The 25311-nt window shown below is 40.9% G+C and overlaps 1 protein-coding gene across 1 annotated transcript; it reads right to left on the reverse strand.

Annotated features, from left to right (window-relative positions):
* Positions 1–11412: 11412 nt before the first annotated feature.
* LOC128724347 (tax1-binding protein 1 homolog B-like) lies at positions 11413–17986 on the reverse strand. Its single transcript, XM_053818074.1, has 7 exons — positions 17954–17986; positions 15846–16126; positions 15562–15776; positions 15299–15495; positions 12037–12317; positions 11748–11962; positions 11413–11681 (listed from the first exon to the last, which is right to left on the reverse strand). Exons 1-7 carry the CDS (start codon positions 17984–17986, stop codon positions 11413–11415), a joined length of 1491 nt encoding a protein of 496 aa, XP_053674049.1.
* Positions 17987–25311: the final 7325 nt, after the last annotated feature.

The raw sequence follows: 25311 nt of genomic DNA on the forward strand, positions 1-25311 counted from the left end.
ATGAAGATCGTACGCACCCTACGGAAGCGGAAGCCATGAGAGAGTCAATATCATGTGCACCCCAACGGAAGACGACGAGACTGTCCCATCAGCAACGTACGCACCCCACGGATGTTAGGGCTATTGCGAGCGGAAATTCTAAAGAACAGACAGGATCGAACGCGATCAAACCTTATCAAGACTTCCATATAAACGAAGATCAGAGACAGGCCGAGTTGAGTTCGATAGTGAGGTTCAGCTAGGACGGACGTGTTATCCAAACCGAGAAAAAATAAATAAAATTATTTTTTATCTGAATCGAGCTATCGTTTTCCATAACTTAACCTTTTAGACATTACATGTCCTCCGCACTCATAGTGATGAATCGCGGGCATCCCGTGATATTATGCTCATGCTGGCATATGATGCAGTTACGTGTATCACGAGAGGTGGTCGGAAAAGTAGCCAGTCGAGTGCTTCGGTGCGAAGTATAAGTGATTTCCGCTAGATGGCGCTTCGGTATTGTTTAATATCAGGGTTTCGAGCACTCGCATTCGGCGTTGCAAAAATACCACTAAGCTTTTGTAGCTTGGATTTTTATTTGTGGAAGCAAATTCCTCCCAATCACGTAGCGTTGTGACGGGTAGTTTTGTGCATAGTAAATGCTCTAGCAAACTGCTCCAAGCTTCTGTGTTTTCGCCCAAATGTGTTAGAGTTTTCTTGTGGCGCTCGAATTCATCCACAAGCTGGTGAAGGGACGCCGTGCTTTCTCGCTTTACGGTAGCCATTCCGAAAAAAGCTTGCATTGACGCTTTTTCAACAGATACTCGTTGGAGTACCGATCTGTTAGTACCTTCCATGCGATCTCATAATTCGCGGCACTTATGGTGATCGACTCGATGACTTTGGCAGCTTCTTTTTTCAATGATGCTAGCAAATAATGGAATTTTTGAATAGGCGGTAATTCAGGGTTGTCATGAATTAGACCATCAAAAGTGTCCCTCAGCGTAAGCCATCGCATATAACCACCATCGAATTCGGGAAGCGCGATGGTAGGAAGTTTGATGCCAACCATAGGGCTAGTGCCAGAGCTTTGTGATGCGTTGATGCTTCGAGGAGCATCCATCTTTTTTGCCTTCAAGTGCAAGTGAACGCGTATGAGACGCGGCTCAAAGTCACCGCGTAAAGCAGCAGTTTGTAGAGCCTCTTCCTCGGTGGTTGCTGAACCTTCTAATAGGCACTGATTTTTTTCCAAATCAACGGAAAGTTGTTGGATATGCGCGTCTCTATCGCGTCTCGTTCCGGCAGAAAGTCGAGCGGCAACTTTTCATGTCGATCCAGCGAGACAAGCGATATTGCCCTTCAAGACAACAATATAAAGCTAGACGCCGGCATGATCGATTATATAGTAATTTCATTTGCGATGAAAAAAAAAACAAGAATACTTGCTGTGATACAACGTACGTTTCGCGCCAATAATGCAATGTGCTCACGAGAATCCGTAAATTAAGCATGAGGATGGTAAGTGGTTGAGCGCCGTAGTTTGCGGGCGCCAGGCACTAACTTAGTGACGACGTATATTTAACGAAGTTTCACTTGCCCTGTCATTAGTATAACGCCTCTAATAAGGGTCCTATGCGTTGTAGTTTTCTTCGGACTTAAGTTGCTTTGTGAATTGCGTATTTTCTTTATGACTTGCAGTCCGATAAGAGCTTTGTTTTCAGAGTTTTTTTTTATTTTTGAAGGATAATTTCGTGTCTATCCACACGCCTAGGTATTTGTATTTTTTCACCTTTCTGTTGTGCTTTCCTCTATTTTTACGTTGAAGTTGAGGTCTTTTTTGTCAAACAGTATCATTTTTGTTTTTCCCGGGTTTATTTGTAAATTTAATGTGCAAATGAGCACCAGGTTGCAAATTTGTCAAGTGAGTTTTGTAGTTTAGTTCAATGGCTATAACTATTAACCGCAGAGTATATTTTAATGTCATCAGCATACATAAGAAGCGACTGACGTGGGATAGCTTGCAGCAAGTCGTTAATAAATAGAACAAAGAGTAGCGGATCAATGTTACTTCCTTGTGGGACACCAGACGAGCATGAGAATGTTTCTGAGGTAGTGTTACCCACTTTAACACTATATCATCGATATTCTAGATAGGTTTGAAACCATGTCACAACATTTCAACAAATGCCTAAATGCCTGAGTTTTTGTAGTAGCAAAATATGATTCATAGAGTCAAATGTGGCTGTGAAGTCAGTATACACTGCGTCCAGTTGGCCTCCTGAATCCAAACACGTGAAACATTCAGAGATGCATTGCAGCAGGTTTGTAGAGAGAGAACGCTTGGGGATAAACCGATGGTGATAGTCAGATATGTAGCGTTTACTGGAATTCATTACAGCGTCATGGACTATTAATTGAAATAATTTTGCACATGAGCTCAGGAATGTTATGCCTCTATAATTGTTAGCACTGTTTCTAGATCTCTTTTTGTGAATCGGCGTTAGATATGAATAGTTCCAGGCGGTAGGAAATTCTCACTAACGAATGAACATTATAAGTAGGTTCGTCAACGGGATACACAGAGCGTCTGCGCATTTAGCTAATACACATGATGGTATAGCATGAGGGTTAGGTTTGTATGAAAGCTTCAGCCTCTTGGCAGCAGTTGTCAAGACTGAAGGTGTAACATTTACGTTGAGCCACGAGAACTCAAAAACGTTATGTGGCACTGTCTCAAGAGCTCGTTCGATAATAGAATTATTGACACTATGAGTTGAAAAGGCACTTTTGAATTTTTCAACAAAATACTCCGCTGGCAAATACTCCTTGGCATACACGTATGCTTATCATTGAGGTATATGCTTGTTGGTTTGTTTGCCTGTTTCTGTTTGCTATTTGCAAATATCCAAAATGCTTTGGGGATAGCATACAGCTTTTGATGCAATTATTTCTCTTTCTCTCGTTTCTTTAAGAATCTGAACTTTGCTAAATCTTTTTTTACCTGTTAAGGTTTTCTAATGTTTGGTTCGCATGGAATGTCTTTCTGGCATTAGTTTGGTTTACCCAGCCATTTGGAGTTCTGTTGGTTCCATCAGCCGTTGGGGATATGGGTAATGGTGTGCTTCTTGCTTTGTAGTATTACTTGCATTCCAAATTGGCTAGCAGTTTTTCAATGCGTGCCTTGTTGTTGCTCACTCTTAATTCCGGCATGGTTGGTGAGCTCATTTTAATTTTTATAATTCTGTGATGGATACTGTAATGCTCGGAATGATGGTCTGGTCTATTGCAGTATTGTTTTTCCTTGGATCTGAAATAAAATATGTTATTTCTGTATTTTGTAAAATAGCCAAGTTTGAGTTATTGATTAGGCTCACTAAAACTTTTTGGTAATAATCGCGTCTCTATGCCGGTTTGTTATATTTAGTTTTTTTTTCTATGACTCAGTTTTGACTTTGATTTCAGTAGCTTGTATGTAATTATTAGTATGACAAATATTGATTTCTTCGAACTTGCATCTACTTTTCAACATGATGCACTTACCCCCATAGCCGTTTTCTCTAAGTTGGTAAATTGTGTTATAGCCCTTATTCTTGGGGGGTGCGTTAATATTTGGGTTTATCCATGTCTCCTGCAAATATATGTGATCCAAATTTGCCTCTGCGACGACTGTTTTTAGATCATCGACGTTATACTTTAATGCCTAAAGGTTGTCTAATTTGGCATATTTACTTTTTCCAGTATGGGTGTGTTTGGTTTGCTGTTTGATTGACCGTTGGCATTATTGGTCGATCATCAAACGGGATGATCTCATTATTACAAAGTGGATGAATCTCGGTGTCTGTTAGGATGTGGTCGTCTGTAGGTGGGTCTGTTTGTAAACTTACTTGTTCCCGTCAGTTTACTTTTTGTGAAAATATATTTTTATGTAGTTTTTGACCAGGAAATTGACCAGAAAATTACATAACATATTATAGGACAGAGAGTAAGGGCGTTCTACGAACATTTACCAGTAAAAAGGGCAGATCCAATGTCATTTAAAACAATTGTCTATATTTTCATTTAAAATGCTAATCTTTGCCTGTTTATTTTTTACGTACTAGTACTAATAGTCTCTCGTCTTTAACAGGGATGCTTTCGTAGGCTGATGAAGAATTATTGGCTAATTCTATAGCTTTTAGGATCTGAAATAGATTAAGGATTAAGGCATGTAGTTTTGCCTTGTCGCTGGCTTTTGTTTAGAAAGTTCTAAATCATATGTCTGGACGGAAACAGTTCGACGCGAATTTAAATCGACACGAACAAAATAAACTGTAATTGTAACCGATATCCATGGGGCCTTCGGATATCGATGAGCCTATTTGCATTTTGTTCGGCCCGTAAAAACACACTTGACTAACTTGACATAACTTTTTCTTCATGTTAGTTTCGGCAACAACCACCATATGATCAAAGTCTCCCTTTTTATAACTTTCAATTGTTTTAAATCTTCCGCTACTCTCATGCCAAAGTTAGCAAAAGATTTTTTTATGAAATATGGGAAATTAATACTAATTGCATTAGCAGCTCTCTTTGATATTGTTAAATTAAACTTCGTCATGATTTGTTTGGGGAATGTTACGCATATAATGCCATGCTGTTGCTTTTAAAATATCAATACTGTGCCTCGATGTTACGCAGTACAATTCATACCTTCGTATGTTGGTTCCACAGAGTTATGTGGCTTGGACTGACAAGAATCGGTAGTAGTTTCTTCAAATGTCGTAAGGACAAATTGCTCATAATAGTCTTGATTTTAAATAGTACAATTTCTTTTCAAATTAAGAGAAACAAGCATATAAACTTATAAAGGATTTTCATTATAGTTTCATTATCTCTAGCATAACCTCATCCTTATGTGCTGCGAATGCAACCTCTTTTCTAAATTAAAGGAGTTTTTAAAACGATATTAAAATTACCTCTTTTATTCCGCTTTGGCTTTATGAAAAATAAAAGTGACCGAGGGCGTGCTTTCCATTTATATTTATTTGCCCACCTGACCGAGCTTTCCGCTAGTGGCCGTTGTCGAATATTGTCAATATTTAAAATCACGCACCGTTAACGCGCATCCTCCGATCGTGTGGAAGACTTCTTGTGAATTTAAATTGATTCGCAACAGTGTGAAGAAAAACATTGCATGAAATTAACAAATTGAAAAAAAATTAAAAAATGCAAACATTTTCAAATTTATCACAATAAGGTGCTTTTCCACCATCTGGAAAATCGGTTTGGTTGTGTAAAATCTTAAAGCAACATATGTTCAGAGTTGTACTTGTCCATGGTTAGATTAAAAACCCTAATATTCAATAATTCTTTTTACCACAGCACTGAAAAACGATAAACCAGAGACAACTGTGGTAAATGTTTAACCGGTTGTCAAAATTGGTTCAGTGTCATTGAAAAGCAAAAATTAGCGAAAGGAACACCCTGTGTTTAACGTGTTCCTTTTCCTCGAGACGCTGGCTGCATTGAGATGGTATTCGTCAACGCAGTCGTGAAGTGAAAAGTGGCAGTCTAATTGCGCGTTAGGTGTTTAGTTCGCTAGAAGATTGCGTTGTTTAAAAGATAAATTTATTGAAGATTTGTTCTATTAGCCACATGACATACGCTCTTACGTACTGCATGTTATTTGGTATTCAGCAATTGTGCGTAAATTGCGACGAAAAAAGAAGAGACCGCAAAAAAGCAGGACGCTTGGATGTTCAGCAACTGTGCGTAAAATGAGACGAAAAATGAAGAGATATTCATGTTGCGATGCTTGTGGATTGGTTTGGATTAATCTGCTTGCTTTTTGAATTTTTAGATGTTGCAGCATGCTCGTCGGGAAAGTGCCTGAAGCCTCGCAGTGAGTACAAATAGATTGAGGTTATGATGCAGCGTATGTTACGGCTTCTGTGTAAGTTCCGGCGTAAATGGTGAGTACTGATGTTTCATCCTTCTATGTTTTTCTGTTGCTGATTATGCCAAAAGTATCGTGGACCACCTTGGCACACACATTGGCTTTACAATTGACCGTAGTTTATATAAATTCATAGTTGCTAGGTTAGGTGTTGGGATGTAATAAAGAATGAGAAAAGACTTCTTTTTAAGTTCAAGCCCAGCAAGTAACTTCCGTTGGTCCGTTTTCATTGTGCATGATGATCAATCATGCGTTTTATATCGACTAAAACGTGAAGGGGTGTTTGCTGATGCTATCAAACCCTTAGTTCATTATTTTTCATAAACTGAAATTGAAATGCATTTGAAAAATATGTTGATTAGGTTTTTTTGGATTTTTTTTGTAGATTTCGTTTTTCCATTTCTTCCCAACAACCGCTGAGAGCCTTATCCCGGGCTAACTCGGTTAGTTGTTATAGTGGTTCTGTGACCTTTGACTCTGGTATACTTCGGTAGTTTTTTGTAGTTTTGTGTGTGGGGTGGTGTGTTGGTAAAGTTAGTGGTTGGATGTGGTTAGTGCCGAGGCATTATTGTCTGATGTGGTGTTGAAGACCGATGACAGTGTGCTGGGACATGTTTACTAGGGTTGGGAATTGTCTTCCCATTCACCACATACATTGGGGTGTTAAACGGGACCGGGACGAACCGCATTCGTCTCCCTCTAATGGTATTCCTGCTAAAAAAACGCTGAGAGCCCATGGAACCAGGGCCGCTGGGAAATTTGTGGTTAAATTGAATAGAGAAACCTCCCGAGCTCTTAGTTGGCGCGGTGGCGCGAAGAAACTCGTGTGAGGTAATCGACTTCTCAAAATAGTCACCTTCGGAGGCACCTAGTTTGGCCTTTTTGCCTAGAGACGCCATTTCATTTTCAATTTTTGATGTTTGTAACGACTTTGAATTCGATAGATTCATTCGCCTCTCTGAGCAATAGAATATTGACTTATAGTTTGATGATGTCGGTTTGAAAATTAAGTTTTTTATTCATAACTGGAAATTCGGAGAAATTTTCGAAGTTTAGATCGGTTTAGTTGCTCGGGAGAGAGAATTGTTTTTATGTTTTTATTAAGTTAGCAGGTTATTCGATGTTTCGTGAAACCATGGCATCCAATCAGAATATGTTGCACAGTGATATCCACATTGCAATAATGACATAAAGGTGGAGTGGCTTTTTCAATTATATGTTGGTGAGTGAGCCAGGTTAGATTAATTCGGAGGCGAGATAGGTAGTACTTTCTGATCACTGCTTGAGGGGGCATCTGGCCACCAGGGTGTTGAGGAGTTTGTTATATGACGGAGAATGGTGGTTTAGCCAGGAGGAGCTCCATATTTCACATTTTTAGTGTTAGTTGTTGTAGTGTTCGTAGTGATTTTAACCTGTTTTGCACGATTATCTGCTTTTCGATTCCCATTGATGTTGGTATGGCTTGAAATCCAACAGAACAAAAAGGAGGTAGGTTTTGCAAATTTTTCAAAGATTTGAATATTGTGGTTTTTGGAATAATCATTTTCAAATGAAGATAGAACGCTTATAGTATCATTGACAATTATGTTTTGTTTTTCCGTCCAAAGGCAGTCTTTTGTAGCTTTGAATGAAGTGTTAGTATCGGCTGAGAAAGGAGAGGTGTTGATCGGAAGTTTCTTTGTAATTTATTTTTTGAGTAGATAGCCCATCCAACAGAAGAATTGAAAGGTGCTGCAGTCGATAAAATTGAGGTGATGCAGATGGTATTGTTGTGTTTTTATAAATTCAACGAAAAGCTGGCTGGTAGTAGAACTTTTTTTTCAATTTTTTCATATTGTTCTGGTTTTTTCTTCGCTATGTTCCATGGGAGGGTATGAGTAAGCCTGTGATTTGTGGAAGCTGTTGAAGAGAGAGCTCATTTAGGATTGTATTTGCCCTTATAGTGAAAGTATCGCAGGTTATTCCTTTTTCTAATAAGCGGCAAGTAGCCGCTATTGTTTTAAAGGTTGTGTTATGGGCGAGTGGTAGGCGACCACGTGACTTTCGCATAGAATAGAATTATTGGGGCTGGTGACGAAAGCTTCGGATGAATATTCAATAGCTGAATGATAGATGGGGTTGATTTTGCTCTCTAGAATGTCTCTTTGGCGAGAAACAATTTCAATGCCTTATACAGTTTTCGGTAAAAGCCATGAGTCCATAATTTTGTTAAGAATGGTGCGAATATTTCTATGTTTTATAGATGCAAGCATACGAAAGACATTAATCCGGCTAACTGTTTCTTTTTCATTCGATTGGAAAGGGGGAGGAAGGAGATTTTGGAGTCCAGGGTAATACCAAGAATTTTAACAGCTCAGGCAATAAGGATGAGGAAATCGTTTAAAAGAAAAAGACGATGGTATATGTCGGTGAGTATGTGAGTTACAAATGTGTACAGTTTTTGATTTTTCATGGTATATTTTATAATCCGACTATTGAGACCACCATTGTTGTGATTTGAAAAGAAAAGTGTAGCGGAAGGGAAGGCACCTTGTGGGACACCATTTTCTAAAACATAGTTTTAGGAAACAAACCAATCAATGACAACCCTAAAAGTACGGTTTGATAGACAGTTTTTAAGTAAAACAAAAGGTCACCGAAACCCCATCTGCAAATTGGTTTTAAATAGCTCGTTTCAAAGTTTTATCAAAAGCTTTTGAAAGATCCATAACTGCGCAATCAAATATGATGTTGATATGTAAGAGCTCTTTCCAACAGGTCATCCATGTGATGTGAAGTTAGTAATAGTACTTTTATCTCTAGCTACGTTTTGCAATTTTCCATTATCGGTGAGGTAAATACTCTGGAGGGAGTGAGGAGGCAGGCAAAGCGATCGTTGTTTTAAGCGCAGTTTTAGTGGCATCACTCCGGACATCACTTCAAGGGACATGGCATGGGTGATCAATTAACGGAATAAGAATGTGACAATGCTTCCGCTTATGCGATTATGGTAGCGGTTACCGGATGGCAATGAACTACTAATCAAGTTTGACAACATTTTACTGTCAAGTTCGTAGCAAATAATTGGAGACGCGCATATGTACCATCGAATAGTTTACTATCAATATCCTCATATTTTAAGGCGAACTTGTTCGAATGTGATGTGTGTTGAACAAGTTGATACGCACACGGTGATGTAATCTACAATTTTGCAACTACTCATAATAAAATAAGCCAAGAAAACTATAGTATTGAAAAAAAACCTTTAAATAAAATTCTGAGTGGAATGTGAAAGTCACAATATTTCTAACGTTTGTAACGTTTACCATTGAATTGAAGCATTATCCCTTCATGCTTTATAAAGAGGCTTATAATATTACTATATGTTCTAATATAATATGTTAAGTACATACGTTCTAAAATATAAATAAAGCTCATAAAATTGTCTCACGGATGGTAAAAATATCGGAAAAAAATACTTAAGAAAATCGCTAGAAAAATGTTGAATGTTTAAAATTGGTAACAAAACTTAAATATGCATTCCTGAACAACATTTTGAACACATTACTAGTGACATTGATTGTCATATTGAAAACGAAGCCCGGAATCCGGACGGTGTATGAAACAAACAAATTGGTGAGATGAGGTAAGACAGTTGTAATGTATTAATGTTATCATATTGTAATCAGATGTGATATACCCACTTGCAGGTCAGGTTGAAAATACGTCCTTAAAATCTCGCGCTCTTTCGGCTTATTCCTTATTTGCAATAGTATTGTTTGACGCTATCTGAATATTGTTTCGTAATTTAACGATTTGATGGGATCGTACAGTCGACAAAACATGCTTACGAAACAAGCTAAAAAACATCAGAAAACATTTTTGTTTGCGAATAATGGAATGTTCGAATAGAATCTCGAAAGATTCAAAGCAAATTAATCCGATTGAGCAAGATGCATGCGCATACATCTGTCCGAGGGGTAAGTAGTTGGAAACATGAGATATAGTTGATGATACAACATTTCGATAATTATTATTCTATTTCATAGGTGTGGTGAACAAGCGTTGACACCTAAGAATCGACCTACAAAAATTAAATCGATAATTAGTAATGTGTTCAAAATGCTGTAGCTTAACTCGTTCAAGTATAAGCGATTCAATATTATCCGCGTGCAAAATAAATGAAATGAAGTCGAAAATACTAATCAAGCTATCAACATTTGCCATATGATAAGTACTGTTGACTGATGAACACCAGTGTGAGTGAAGTGAACACCAGTCTTAAAGGTAAATCGATTGATTTGATGGTAAACGAATGCAAACTCGTGATTTTGCTAGTTTTATACTGTGTGTTGCAAGATAGTAGCTTACATCCTTTAAAATACTGTTTCAAATCAGTTTGATTGTTTTGGTTTCCTCTGTGTTTCGCTTGAATGAGCTCGTAAGAATACAATAATATATGGTTTATTTGGTCAAAATGTTCAGTCTCTTTTAGATTGTTTCCAAACAAGGTTTGGTTATTGGCGTCACCTTCAATAATTGTACGGTAATTGCGACGTTAAAAAATGTCACTATTCTGTCCCTTGTTAGTTGATAGACACACGTAACTGTCTCTTAGAGATTGGCGGGATTTGAAGTTATAGGCGTCAGAGCAATTTTTCAATCTAGTTACAAAAAATCACCTTCATCGAAAGATTTAATTTGGCCACTAACATTCGGGATATCATCAGGAAATAATCGACCACTAGATAGTTTTGTAGTTCCTTACATACACTCGACTGCTCTGTATGAAGTAAATAGTTTAGGTTTTGTTATTCTAATTCAATTCAGTGGTGATTAGCGCGCTGTACTTCATATAGTCGATGTTCTTTGCTCAGTCACTACAGAATGTACATTGGCTAGACGATCACTTCTTTTAATCGAAATTTCGGTTGATCGCTGCCGAGAGGGTCTTGAATAACTTTCCGCTTGATGTTCAAGTCTAAAGAGTACGTACAAAAATACCTATTGCGATCGATTGCGCTTTATCGTGCCATAGGCGTAGCTACCTCAGTTGCTTAAAAAAATTAAAAAAAAAAAACAATTGTCAAACCAAATGAGTCGCGAAGGTCCCTGATGAGTACTGGTATGTTGCATTGCAACCCCTATCATATCCCGTATGCGATAAAATCTCCTACTTTAAAAATTGGGTTTTGTGAGTCATCGCTCGCGTGAACAAAGTACCTTTTTGATCTTCTCAGGATCAGTCTTAGCTTCCCGAGTGAGATAACTGGATGCTTGTGATACAACAAGATTTCCCGTAATGGGTTGAATTGCGACTGCTTCTATGACTTAGTATTTGATTGTGTACAAAATTTGACTGTATTTGCATTTGCACGCGGTCCGGGTTCGACGGGTTTTTTACACACTTTTTTGTTTTTTTGCATGTGCCCACCAATAGAGGGAAAGAGTGTGAGTGAGCGATAGGGAAGAGAAAGCGCCCCAGGAGCAAGAGTGCGTTGCGTCTGCAGTTTGCATCAGCTTGTGCATCCTAATTGCATCTTATTGAGGGCCATATAAATCATAATAACGCTTCTCAAGCTGGATACGCGATGCGCGATGTACGTTTCATACTTCGCTTGCACCGAGTTAAAGCGGGCCTGCATGTCGGGCAGTATACCTTGCGCTTTTGCGTCCTGTTTCCGGGCATCCGCTTCCAGCTGGGCGATGCGTTGTTCCAGCACGCGGCAGGTGGATGAGGTGCTATCGGTTCCCGGCGGTGTCCCCGTCGGTGATTTACTGGCAACTGCAACGGAAGGCTCGGTTCGGTTTAGTCTCGGCACATAAAAAACGGAACCACATCGCATCCTACCTATCAGCGCCGATATGGAGCCCGGATTTTTGCGCATCATAATTCGCTCCATCTCGCGGCACTGTCGCTGCAGGTCTTGTATAGTTTTTAAGTCCTTCTTGCTGCCATCCTGCAGCTTTTTGCGGTCTTTGCGGGATACGTCCAGCCCGGTTTGTAGGAGCTTCTGCAGTTCGATGGCGGAATCCCGATCACACCAGGCCGACTGCAGCTCGGATCTGTGCAAAAGCAATACGAGCCCGTGAGTAGGATGTCCTTGTAAACCCCCCACCCCCAATCACCGTAAACCTACCTCAGCACGTCGGCACTCCTCGTCAGGTGGCGTATATCAAATTGCATCATTTCGCTCTCCTCCTGCAGCGTGGTGTAACTATCGCGCAATGTCCTGTGCACCTGGGACAGCGTATCGCATTGCAACCGCTTGCTCTGATAGCGCTCTTCGGTGTCCTTTAGTCGGTCCTCCAGTACGGTGATCTTCAGCTCGAGTTGTCGATCTTTGGACCATCGATCCGGTTTCTCGTGTGTCGGCGATGGTTGCGTGGATTTGTCGAAAGTCTGTCTCCTTGGGACTTCCTGTTTGATCCGACGTCCGGTTGGGTTGGTCGGTCAATAACACCAAGTGTTGGTTTCCGTTGCCTGCTGGGATAAATAAAACTAAAAGGCATATTAACGTAACGCAAGGTACGCGGTTTTCACAGCCTTCTCAGTTTTGAAATACGATTGATGGTTAGTTTTCTTGGGAAGAAAAACATTCTACCAGAGCAAAAAACACGATGTACCTCAGTGTGATGTTTCAAACAATTTCATTTGTTTTATTTGTTACTATTAAAGATGAAAAACACCTTTTTAATATATTGCCTGTTCACCTAACCTAAAAATTACAAAAGGGTGCGATGTTAGTGGCGTCCTGCTAGCCCTACTAACAAATATTCAACTGGACGGGGCCATTGAGAGAGTGTGTGTAAGATAATACGCCTGTACGGCACGTAGGCTATAGAGGTATATGCTTGTAGAGGTGCGATCCTGGGCACCCGCAGCACACACTGGCACCCGTAGGACACAGTGCACAGTGCCGACACAGTGCACAGTGCACGAGTTTAATTGCGACGTTAAAAAATGTCACTATTCTGTCCCTTGTTAGTTGATAGACACACGTAACTGTCTCTTAGAGATTGGCGGGATTTGAAGTTACAGGCGTCAGAGCAATTTTTCAATCTACTTACAAAAAATCACCTTCATCGAAAGATTTAATTTGGCCACTAACATTCGGGATATCATCAGGAAATAATCGACCACTAGATAGTTTTGTAGTTCCTTACATACACTCGACTGCTCTGTATGAAGTAAATAGTTTAGGTTTTGTTATTCTAATTCAATTCAGTGGTGATTAGCGCGCTGTACTTCATATAGTCGATGTTCTTTGCTCAGTCACTACAGGAGGTACATTGGCTAGACGATCATTTTTAATCGAAATTTCGGTTGATCGCTGCCGAGAGGGTCTTGAATAACTTTCCGCTTGATGTTCAAGTCTAAAGAGTACGTACAAAAATACCTATTGCGATCGATTGCGCTTTATCGTGCCCTAGGCGTAGCTACCTCAGTTGCTTAAAAAAAATTAAAAAAAAAAAGAATTGTCAAACTAAATGAGTCGCGAAGGTCCCTGATGAGTACTGGTATGTTGCATTGCAACCCCTATCATATCCCGTATGCGATAAAATCTCCTACTTTAAAAATTGGGTTTTGTGAGTCATCGCTAGCGTGAAGAAAGTACCTTTTTGATCTTCTCAGGATCAGTCTTAGCTTCCCGAGTGAGATAACTGGATGCTTGTGATACAACAAGATTTCCCGTAATGGGTTGAATTGCGACTGCTTCTATGACTTAGTATTTGATTGTGTACAAAATTTGACTGTATTTGCATTTGCACGCGGTCCGGGTTCGACGGGTTTTTTACACACTTTTTTGTTTTTTTGCATGTGCCCACCAATAGTGGGAAAGAGTGTGAGTGAGCGATAGGGAAGAGAAAGCGCCCCAGGAGCAAGAGTGCGTTGCGTCTGCAGTTTGCATCAGCTTGTGCATCCTAATTGCATCTTATTGAGGGCCATACAAATCATAACAGGCAATTTTTTACATGCCCAATAATTTCAATTTTACATGCATACATTTTCCAACAACGCCCCAAAGGCATCCGAGACGATCGTGTGGGTGAGCTTTTCGGATTTTCGGTGTTTGCTTTCATCGAGTGGTTCTTCCCGAGTGGTGGGGTGGTTCAAGTTGTGGTAAATTGTGCAGCCAGCCATAGCGAGCCCAAAAGCCACCAAAGCACGCCATTTGCATCGTCGCTTTGCTGTTTGTTGTTGTTCCCTTTTTGGGGATTTTCTAAGCCGTGCTGTTCTAAATGGCATGATTCGAGCGGTGGGAAAGGGCTGATGCGAAAATGCCACGGACCGGCACAGGCACAGGCACAGGCACGCCCAGAAACCCACCCCAACCCCACACTACTCTCGAGCCTGCGCCGTAGATATCGCATCCGGTATCGAATATAGCGAATGGTGCCTTTCGATCCCTTCCCAAGGGTCGGATGAACGAAAGTCGCAAAGCGTAATCAGCGAAATGAAACCCTTCCCGGTGAGGTGTGGTTGGGTGCAGCCGGGTTTCGAGGGGTTGCTAAGGGGATGCGTTGGGTTGCGAGTGGCAGATTGGCTGAAGTCTCACATCCTTCGACGTATTCTCGGAACAACCACCCTAGAATGGCCGTTGAGGGGGGGTACCATGACGGTGTTGTATTACATTAGTTTCTTGATTAAAAAATTTATTCAACAAAGGGCGGCAAGCATCCTTCAAGCGCTACCCTTCGAACGAAGCCAAGCGTCGTTCTTCATCGCCATTGTTCATTTCTTTTCCGCATGCTTTTGGACGTGCTTCATCCCCATCGTTTTGGGGTCGTTCTTTTTCCCTCATCGTTTCCTGCGTTCGGTCATCCCTTTTGATTTGGGGCGCAACAAAAAGCGTCGCATCAGCTCGAGGTCATATTTTGTGCATTTCTTTTCGCTTCGTTTGGAGCTGGCTGACGGAGAGTATCGTCCGAATAGAGCCGTTTGGCTTTGGAGAGGCTGCACGGAGAAAAAAAAACTATAAAACTGTACCTTGCCGTTGTGGTGACTTCTAGAGAACATAAATAATTAACTCATAACAGCATACCCCACGCCTTTGGCGGGATATTTTATGCGCATCTTTCGAACATATTTCTATGCGTCTTAAACAAAAAAAAAACGTAGCCCAGCTTCAATAAGCACCATTGTGTCGCGCAGTCTGGGAACTGCTTTAGCATAGTTTTACGACAACTAGCTTCCGCTGTCGATATGCCATGGATCACAAACTGTAAGGCCTGAATGCAATTACATAAATTCTGAAATTCTCAACGGTAGCTTTCTCGGCTTTCAAGAGCTCGCACGCGGTATAAGCGTTTAATTAGAAGTGAGTCGAAAACTATCACATCTCTTTATGCTGCGTTCGATTTCTAATGATTTATAATAACGCTTCTCAAGCAGGATACGCGATGCGCGATGTACGTTTCATACTTCGCTTCCACCGAGTTAAAGCGGGCCTGCATGTCGGGCAGTATACCTTGCGCTTTTGCGTCCTGTTTCCGGGCATCCGCTTCCAGCTGGGCGATGCGTTGTTCCAGCACGCGGCAGGTGGATGAGGTGCTATCGGTTCCCGGCGGTGTCCCCGTCGGTGATTTACTGGCAACTGCAACGGAAGGCTCGGTTCGGTTTAGTCTCGGCACATAAAAAACGGAACCACATCGCATCCTACCTATCAGCGCCGATATGGAGTCCGGATTTTTGCGCATCATAATTCGCTCCATCTCGCGGCACTGTCGCTGCAGGTCTTGTATAGTTTTTAAGTCCTTCTTGCTGCCATCCTGCAGCTTTTTGCGGTCTTTGTGGGATACGTCCAGCCCGGTTTGTAGGAGCTTCTGCAGTTCGATGGCGGAATCCCGATCACACCGGGCCGACTGCAGCTCGGATCTGTGCCAAAGCAATACGAGCCCGTGAGTAGGATGTCCTTGTAAACCCCCCCAATCACCGTAAACCTACCTCAGCACGTCGGCACTCCTCGTCAGGTGGCGTATATCAAATTGCATCATTTCGCTCTCCTCCTGCAGCGTGGTGTAACTATCGCGCAATGTCCTGTGCACCTGGGACAGCGTATCGCATTGCAACCGCTTGCTCTGATAGCGCTCTTCGGTGTCCTTTAGTCGGTCCTCCAGTACGGTGATCTTCAGCTCGAGTTGTCGATCTTTGGACCATCGATCCGGTTTCTCGTGTGTCGGCGATGGTTGCGTGGATTTGTCGAAAGTCTGTCTCCTTGGGACTTCCTGTTTGATCCGACGTCCGGTTGGGTTGTTCGATCAATAACACCAAGTGTTGGTTTCCGTTGCCTGCTGGGATAAATAAAACTAAAAGGCATATTAACGTAACGCAAGGTACGCGGTTTTCACAGCCTTCTCAGTTTTGAAATACGATTGATGGTTAGTTTTCTTGGGAAGAAAAACATTCTACCAGAGCAAAAAACACGATGTACCTCAGTGTGATGTTTCAAACAATTTCATTTGTTTTATTTGTTACTATTAAAGATGAAAAACACCTTTTTAATATATTACCTGTTCACCTAACCTAAAAAATTACAAAAGGGTGCGATGTTAGTGGCGTCCTGCTAGCCCTACTAACAAATATTCAACTGGACGGGGCCATTGAGAGAGTGTGTGTAAGATAATACGCCTGTACGGCACGTAGGCTATAGAGGTATATGCTTGTAGAGGTGCGATCCTGGGCACCCGCAGCACACACTGGCACCCGTAGGACACAGTGCACAGTGTCGACACAGTGCACAGTGCACGAGTTTAATTGCGACGTTAAAAAATGTCACTATTCTGTCCCTTGTTAGTTGATAGACACACGTAACTGTCTCTTAGAGATTGGCGTGATTTGAAGTTACAGGCGTCAGAGCAATTTTTCAATCTAGTTACAAAAAATCACCTTCATCGAAAGATTTAATTTGGCCACTAACATTCGGGATATCATCAGGAAATAATCGACCACTAGATAGTTTTGTAGTTCCTTACATACACTCGACTGCTCTGTATGAAGTAAATAGTTTAGGTTTTGTTATTCTAATTCAATTCAGTGGTGTTTAACGCGCTGTACTTCATATAGTCGATGTTCTTTGCTCAGTCACTACAGGAGGTACATTGACTAGACGATGATTGCGCTTTATCGTGCCATAGGCGTAGCTACCTCAGTTGCTTAAAAAAAATAAAAAAAAGAATTGTCAAACTAAATGAGTCGCGAAGGTCCCTGATGAGTACTGGTATGTTGCATTGCAACCCCTATCATATCCCGTATGCGATAAAATCTCCTACTTTAAAAATTGGGTTTTGTGAGTCATCGCTCGCGTGTTCAAGTACCTTTTTGATCTTCTCAGGATCAGTCTTAGCTTCCCGAGTGAGATAACTGGATGCTTGTGATACAACAAGATTTCCCGTAATGGGTTGGATTGCGACTGCTTCTATGACTTAGTATTTTGATTGTGTACAAAATTTCACTGTATGTAATGTCTCATCCAACTTCCCCTCCACGCCTGGCTTAGAACCGATATAATTGTTGTTTTATGAACCAACCTTCCCTTTAAAGTGTTTACAGTTTCATTGTAGTAGCATGATCGTTTCAATGTTTAATCGTCAAGATGAATCATCATACTCAGACATGGACAATTTTCAAGCCATCGCATGATGAATCCCTTCAATATGGAAATTGCCCACCGCAATATTTGAGGCTAAAGAATGTTTAACAAATCAAGCAGTGATAACACTATCCCAGCAATTTTAGAGCTCTCTGGATGAGGAAGGGTTATGTGGTTTTTGGGAACACGGTATTAGAAGGGTTTTCTTGAGTTTTCATGTAGGGAGGGGAAGGAATTCGTCTTCGAAGTTTGGTTTAATAGCTCAGAGCTCGACGAGTTGTTGAAAATGCTCTTGGTATATTAGCTAATAGATTTAGAATTTTGCATACGGTTATGAACCTTGAACCCGATGTTGATCGAAACATTGTTTTAACCACAATTTATTTACACAATTTTATCCGGAAAAGAAATCCGATGAACACTACAGAAACTAAAGTAGTTTCTGCGGATACTATTAACCTACCTCGATTGACACCAACAGATCCAGCACGGCCATCGGGTCGCTTGTTGGCCTTAAGGGCCCATTTGGCGGAATATTTGAAGAGAAACCGCTAATGATTGTGGATTATTGAGGCATGTTGATATGTGTCCGAATAATGAACTTTTTTTCGTAATCTGAGGGTTTGTTTTGTGGATGAAATTTGGTAAGTAAGTTGTAGTTTTACAACAATATTTAGAACATCCAGTTAAGATTAATAATAGTCAATCTCATTTGCTAATTTATGCAATGTATTTAGAGATACCATCGAGCGCTTTTAAGGCGAAAGATGAACTGAGCCTCCCCCGTACGCAAGACTGACTATCCAAAAAAAATCCAAGTCATGAAAGCCTTCGCTTAGCTTAGCAAGGCATGCCTTGAGCGTACACCTGTTATTGCGCCGTTTAAGAAGAAGAGTAGGATAGTATAAATTGAAAAATATTACCGCATCCATCGTTTCTCCTACTTCTGCGGAGTCCAGCAAAAAGCACATTGCTCTATACGCATGCCAAGTAGGAATAATTATAGTATTTGAAGCTAATAGAGTCAAAAAAGAACATTAATAGAACATGTATTATGAAAGAAATTATTTTCAAAAGCCATAAATAAATCAACATATTACTTACCCGAACCCGTATGGGCACTTTGATTTGCTTTGGCGTGGAACTGTCTGAATTGTCCTCGCAAGTTTTGCCACTTGTTTTTTATCGCTTGCAGTGGCAGCCCAACAATATCTGCAATTTGACGCCATGCGTCTTCCTGCATAACAATATTTTTGTAGTTTATGTGGCTCTTTTGCCACAACAGTGGAAAACCTTCAATAAGCCCTATTAATTCGATCGTTCGCTCTGGCGTAAATAAACTCTGAAATAAAAAAACAATATTATTTTTGAACAAAAAAAACTTGGATTTGCCATTGAAGCCGTAATTTTAAACCAAACTTATCACAAAAACCATGAACCGGTACAGTTTTTCCTGAGTTTATTGACAAACAATTATCAGTAATAGTGGATACCATACACCGATTTAACTGAAAAAGGTTGGTTTTAAGATCACTGTTGTATAGTTGAGCGATAAACAAATATTTAACACATTTTATGATAAGAATATATACATAATAAACAGGTACTACATCGAATAAACGTGATGTTCAATAAATTACGACCGCCACCGTTGCAAGTGTACATTATATTAGTATCCGTTGACCTTATATTTTGATCATACTTCTTTTAATATTGGTTTTTAAACCAAAGCTGTTTAACACCATTTTGTACCAAACGAACATAAAAATTTACATAAGGCACACAGCCACAGAATGCAATGGAATATAACTCACCTAATTAATCATAACTAACTTTATTAATGGTTTTTCATGGAAACCAACCAACTAAATAATTTACCTTAGCTACAAACTAATGATATTTAAAGCAAAGAATCTGAAAGCAGCTATTAAAATTATAAATCTTGCTTCTGCGGTCCGTTCTTGGTAATCATCTTCGTCGGAAGATCTGGAGCGGAACTGGGTCCTCTGTCTGGCGCACACAGTGTTCAATCGTTGCCCAGTTAACGCTTTTACATGCGTTGGCTACATCCAGTGTCACCACCTTTGAACAGCACTTGTCGTGGTGGTTGGTCTTAGAGAATGACATTGCACGCTGTCCACAGGCCACCACATCCTGAAACACTTATGAAACTTGAAACGATCGGTCTCTCCATGCGGTATCCGTATTACGCGGGGGAGAAACTTGGACCGTGGGCGTGCTCCAAGCCTCGTTGAAACCCTTTAGAATTATGTGCTTAATTTTTTTCTCGGCTGTATCGAGCATTTGGATAAGATGTGCCAAGAGCAACAGCAAAAGGTGAATTAAATGACATAGAAAATATTCAAAGACGAAGCTAGATATCACGTATATAAAATGAAAACAACTAAATGAAAAAAATATATACACATCAAAAATTGAATTAAACAAGCATAAGTAAAAATGCACCTTTATAATTTCTTAAACTACGTCGACCCGATTGAAATCGGGTTTATCAGCTAGTTCTTAAAAAAATATTTTTTTTATTTCATTTTGTTATTGTTGGGGGTTTTGGCTACGTTGATTTTCGTAACAGTGGCGATGAGCCCAGATTGCCTAGAGTCAGAAAGAAAGCAAAGCTTTAGATACGATTTCCAGAGGATATGGAGACAAAAGATACTTACCACTCGCTGAATATGCCTAAATTGATTAGACGAAAAGAAATTAATGTCACAAAACGTTCACTATGAGCTTCACTGTAACGAGAAGCGGTTTTTAATGATACTTACTTGGGCAATAATAACTTTTTGGTCGGCGATACATAATGAAGAACGTTCCTTTTTCGACGACGATTTTTTAATGAATGATTTGCGTTGCTTACGTTCATTACTTGTGGATTGTCATCTTGCCGTTTCGTTTTTTTTTTTCTATTTCAGTCTGGCGATAACGTTTTGTGATAATTGAAAATATCAAATGGTGGATTAGATATACATTTTTCACTATCGCAAAATCAAACGCGAAAATAAAATTAACCCTTTTTGCCCGCAAAATTTAAACACATATATCTGATTTTTTATTAACCATTTTTTTACTATTGTATACATTGATATACATTGATATACATTACTTTTATTTGCTTAAGCCAAGATTAATCACTGCTTCTCATACAGCTGTATGTTGAAAAATACTAGGCAAACTAAGCAACCGCATGAAAAACCTATGATACAATTTTTGTATATTTTCAGATCACATTGCATGCTAAAAGATGTATTTCGTTACATTGCGTACCATTTCATCCCGGGTGAAAATCAGTTGTGTTAACTGGAGTTCGTAATTTCGTATAAATTCACATACAATTTTGCAAATATTCATAAGCCAAGAAAACTATGGTAATGATATCAACATTCAAAAAAAAATGTGAGTGTAATTTTAGTCACAATTTTTCTAACGTTTGTCACGTTTACCATTGAATTGAGCATTATCCCTTCATGCTTTCTAAAAAGGCTTATAATATAACCATATGTTCTAATATATTATATCTTATATAAATATGTTCTAAGATATAGATATAGCTCATTGTGTTTGAGAAACGAGCCTGTGTTAAAGAGTAAAAAGTTGTACTGGAAATGATTGCATCAATATTTCAATTGTCTCACGGATGGTAGAAATATCGGAAAAGTTACATAAGAAAATCGCTAAAAAATGTTGAATATATAAAATCGGTAGAATAACTTAAAGATGCATTTCTGAACAGCATTTTGAACACATTACTAGTGACATTGATTGTCATTGACGAAACAAAGCCCGGAATCCGGACAATCGTTTACAAAAAATCACCTTCATCGAAGGAATTAATTTAGCCACTAACATAGGAAATGCCATCGGAAAATAATTGACCTCATGATAGTTTCTTAATTCCTTACATAAACCCGTAGTGTAATGTATGCTCTGTACGAAGTAAATAGCTTAGGTTTTGTTATTCAAATTCAGCAAAATGTTGTTGATGATGGCATTTTTGTTCTTTGTTGTTGGCACTCATTCAATTTCTGATGATACCCAATTTGTATTTATTCTAGGCTTTTGTGGATTCTAAGGATTTGTTTAAGATTGTTTTCGATTGGCGATGTGAAAGATGTATTCAACGGTAAAAACTGTGAACTTTTTAAACATGCTCCAAATTTTGGCCGTGGGTTGAGATGAGATGGTCATAATAAATGTTGTAAAATTTATTAGCAAACTTCCGTCAACTTCTTCTGCGGGCGTGAAAGGGATAGTTACTGCACAGAAAATTTTGAAAAGATGGTTGTACCTAGGTGTCGTTACTTTTGAAGATAAACGGTACTGTATTAGAGAAGAAAAGTTCAGATATCCGGTGTTTTTAATGGGGACTTTAAACTTATAATAGCCTTGTGGCGAACGCAACTTGCCGGCTCTTCGGCAACCGCAAGAATTTATTTCTTAAAAACACGAGAGGTTTAAAAAACACGGTTATCTTTAGCGATGATATAATTGAAAGAGAGCGAGCCCGCTCAATCTCGCTCTTTATGTACTGTCCTTTAAGCGATGGCCGTCGGTCAGCCCGGGTCGTTGTTATTAACCCATCCTCGTGGCTCGCTTGAGTGCTCCGTCGACAGGAGTATAGACATACGTGTTGTCAAACGCTGTACTAAACTGAATAGTACTTTCACGCGTTACGTCGGCACGGCATACCTGCTTTAGTGGTCTACCTTCGTTGTGCCGACGTCCAAGCGTACAATGTTCACGGCTGGTCTCTCTACCATACCACTCTTCGTATGTACTGTCACTCGCCGCACTTGGTTGTCGATCGTACGACACACTTTGACGATCCGTCCCCTAGGCCAGCAGTTTCTCGGGTTGTTTCTATCCGCAATCAACATCAAGTCCCCCTCTTCAAGCGGCTTGTGGTCGGCTGGTACCACTTAGTTCGTCTTGTCAGCGTCGGTAGGTATTCGTTCACCCACCTTTTCCAGAATATATCCGCGAACCGTTGTGCTGCTTTCCAAGCCCTACGTATGGTTGGGATGGAATCATCGAACGGTAGCGGCGGCTTGCTTCCATTCGAACTACCTAAAATGAAGTGATTTGGCGTTAGTGGGGAATCGGCTTCATCTTCAACCGGAACGTCTGTCAGCGGTCGCGAGTTCACGATCAGCTCCACTTCACTCAGCCTAGCACGGAGCAGTTCGTCAGTGGGATGATGGGGGAGATCGAAGGACGAAAGTGTTTTTTTCACTGATTGGATCAGCCTTTCCCATGATCCTCCAAAGTGAGGCGATGCTGGAGGGTTGAACATCCATTTCGTCCCCGGATGCACAAACTCTGCCATTAGCCGATCCGAATCGACTAGCGCAGTCGCTTCCTTAAGGTCTTGCGTGAGGCGCCGACGAAGTTGGTCCCCCAATCGCTCACAAATTCTAGTGGCATCCCTTTCCTGGCAGTGAAGTTACGAATCGCGAACACACACGAGTCAGTGGAAAGACTGCTCGCAACCTCGATATGAATGCCTCGGGTTGTGAGGCAGGTAAACATCACTCCCCACCGTTTTTCGGTTCTTCTGCCCACTGCGAGTATCATCGGGCCAAAATAATCGATTCCGGTGTAGGAGAACGGTTGTTGATAGGCACAGCTAGTCGTTGGTATGGGAGGTTTCCCATCGCAGGATTCTGAGGGTTAGCATGACGAACCTTGCAATACTGGCAGCTGCGTCTTACTCGGCTATAAGCGTTTTTCAAACGCAAGAGATATTATTTCAACCTGATCTCGTTTATGGTCGTTTGATGGTTTGCGTGCCGATATCTTTCATGGTACCAATTAATCAATAGATCGGTAACATAATGCTGGCTTGGGTTGATTATGGGTCTTTTCGTGTTATTTCCAATTCACACACACACACACACACACACATTTGTCGATCCTTCCCCTTAGACGAAGAACGCCATATTCGTCGAATAGGGGACTCAGTTTGTACAACGGGCTCGACTTCTTTATCGGTTGACTCCACGGGTGTTTCTGACGCTCACTGTCGCTCAACGATCGAATATCATCCGCATTTACCTCCTGTTGCATTTGTCGGTAGATCGTGTTTTCCGCTTATTTTAACTCCTCTTGCATTAGTGGTATTGTTCGTCTGGCCTCTAGGATTTTCGCTGTTCGGGAGTTGTGTATGACACGGAAGATGTAAGCCACCGCTCTCTGCAGTCTCTTGCACTTAGAGAAACGAGTGAAGTCGGTCGTCGGTGTGTTAAGCGCGTGGTGTAGCAAATGGTGACGCACTTCCTCGTTCGTTCCAGTTGGCCGTGTTGTAGTGACAAAAGTCCGCCAAACTTCCTGCAGCAGAATCTTCAAGTACATTAGAAGGTGACCGATTAATCCCATGGGGTCATATATTGCCATTAGTATGCGTAGTATCTCTCTCTCTTTGTCGGCGCTCTCCCGTCGAGTAATAATTTCGGTTCATACTGTGGTGAGATTTTAAAGGTGAACACGTTTTTCTCCGTGTTCCACCACATACCAAGCACCTTCTCTGTTGCCATTTCTATTTCTATTGTCCTTTCTGTTGCTCCTGAGTCAGTTCCGTTCTTTGTCTTCTTCTTTGCTGGCCTGCTCAATATTGAGCACGTCTTAGTGACATGGCCTGGTCACCAATCGCTTTCCAGATAGCTCGGTCCATGGCTGCAGCTCTCCATCCCCGGTTGCATCCGATATCCCGCAGGTTCTGCTCCACTTGGTCCATCCACCGAGCACGTTGAGCTCCTCGCCGCCTTGTGCCGGACGGGTCGCTGGTGAGCACCTTCTTGGTGGGGCATGAGTCCGGCATCCTCATGACATGCCCCAACCACCGAATTCTGCCGACACTGAAGCTTCCAATCGTTGGTTTATAGGCCTCCTCTCGCCCGACCTGAGCGTTGAGGTCTCCGATGACGATCTTTATATCGTGTTGTGGGCAGCGATCGTACTCCCTCTCCAGCTGCGTATAAAAAGCGTCCTTGTCGTCATCGCTGCTCCCAAGGTGCGAGCTGTGCACATTAATTATACTCAGGTCGAATAAACGACGAAGTCGTCACTGTCGTGAATATCGTCTTCGATGGCACTATTTAATTGATGGATTCACGGCCTCCCCTTCACAGGTTTGGTGATCATCAAGATAATTCGCTTGTAGTAACTGGGTTTTATGAGCTCTCACACTTCACTCGATTTTCTGCGTTCCATATTTCGTCAAACGCTTTTTACAGTGCCTATATAATGGACCAGACTTGCGGTATTCTTTACTAGTTATTTTGCTACAAATTTTTCATTTTCGCGACCGTTCTGTGCCTTACAACCTCAACATCTATGCCTTTGAACCTCAACATTCCATGTGAGTGATCGTTACATTACGATGGGTCGGTACGGGTTTGAAGCTCTGGACGAGTGCGGTGATAGTTTTGGTACAGACAGAACGGGACGACTCCGGCCGTTGCGCGTGACAATAACGACGATGGGAAACACACCCATGCACAACGCTATGGCTTGAAAATTTGTATGGAACGAGGAGGTGACAAGCTCATGAAACATCGAGACGGACGATACATCGCAAATTTTGCTTGTCGTGTTGCTTTGCTCACTTCTTGCTAGCTATAATCTAAAGATTGATGTACTGCAAATGATATTCCAAGCAATATGCAGAAAAGTCATCATGCGCTTCAAACATAGCAACCTCTCTGTACACATGTTGGAGATTATGGACATTTGATATGATGTCAAGTGTGTACAACCATAAATCGAGCTGTAATCCTTAGCAAATAGGGAAAGTAAATCTCTTGC

This window comes from Anopheles nili, chromosome 3 (genome assembly GCF_943737925.1).
Source record: "Anopheles nili chromosome 3, idAnoNiliSN_F5_01, whole genome shotgun sequence".
In the NCBI taxonomy this organism is placed as follows: domain Eukaryota; kingdom Metazoa; phylum Arthropoda; class Insecta; order Diptera; family Culicidae; genus Anopheles; species Anopheles nili.

Bases quoted from the DNA above. Each gene is read 5' to 3' on its own strand.
- LOC128724347 (XM_053818074.1), bottom strand. From the start codon at position 17,986: ATGGCCGTGCTGGATCTGTTGGTGTCAATCGAG. The intron at 15,496-15,561 runs GTAGGATGCGAT...CTTCCGTTGCAG, and splicing joins CTCCATATCGGCGCTGATAG to TTGCCAGTAAATCACCGACG. The intron at 12,318-15,298 runs GTATCCTGCTTG...CGGATCAAACAG, and splicing joins AAACGTACATCGCGCATCGC to GAAGTCCCAAGGAGACAGAC.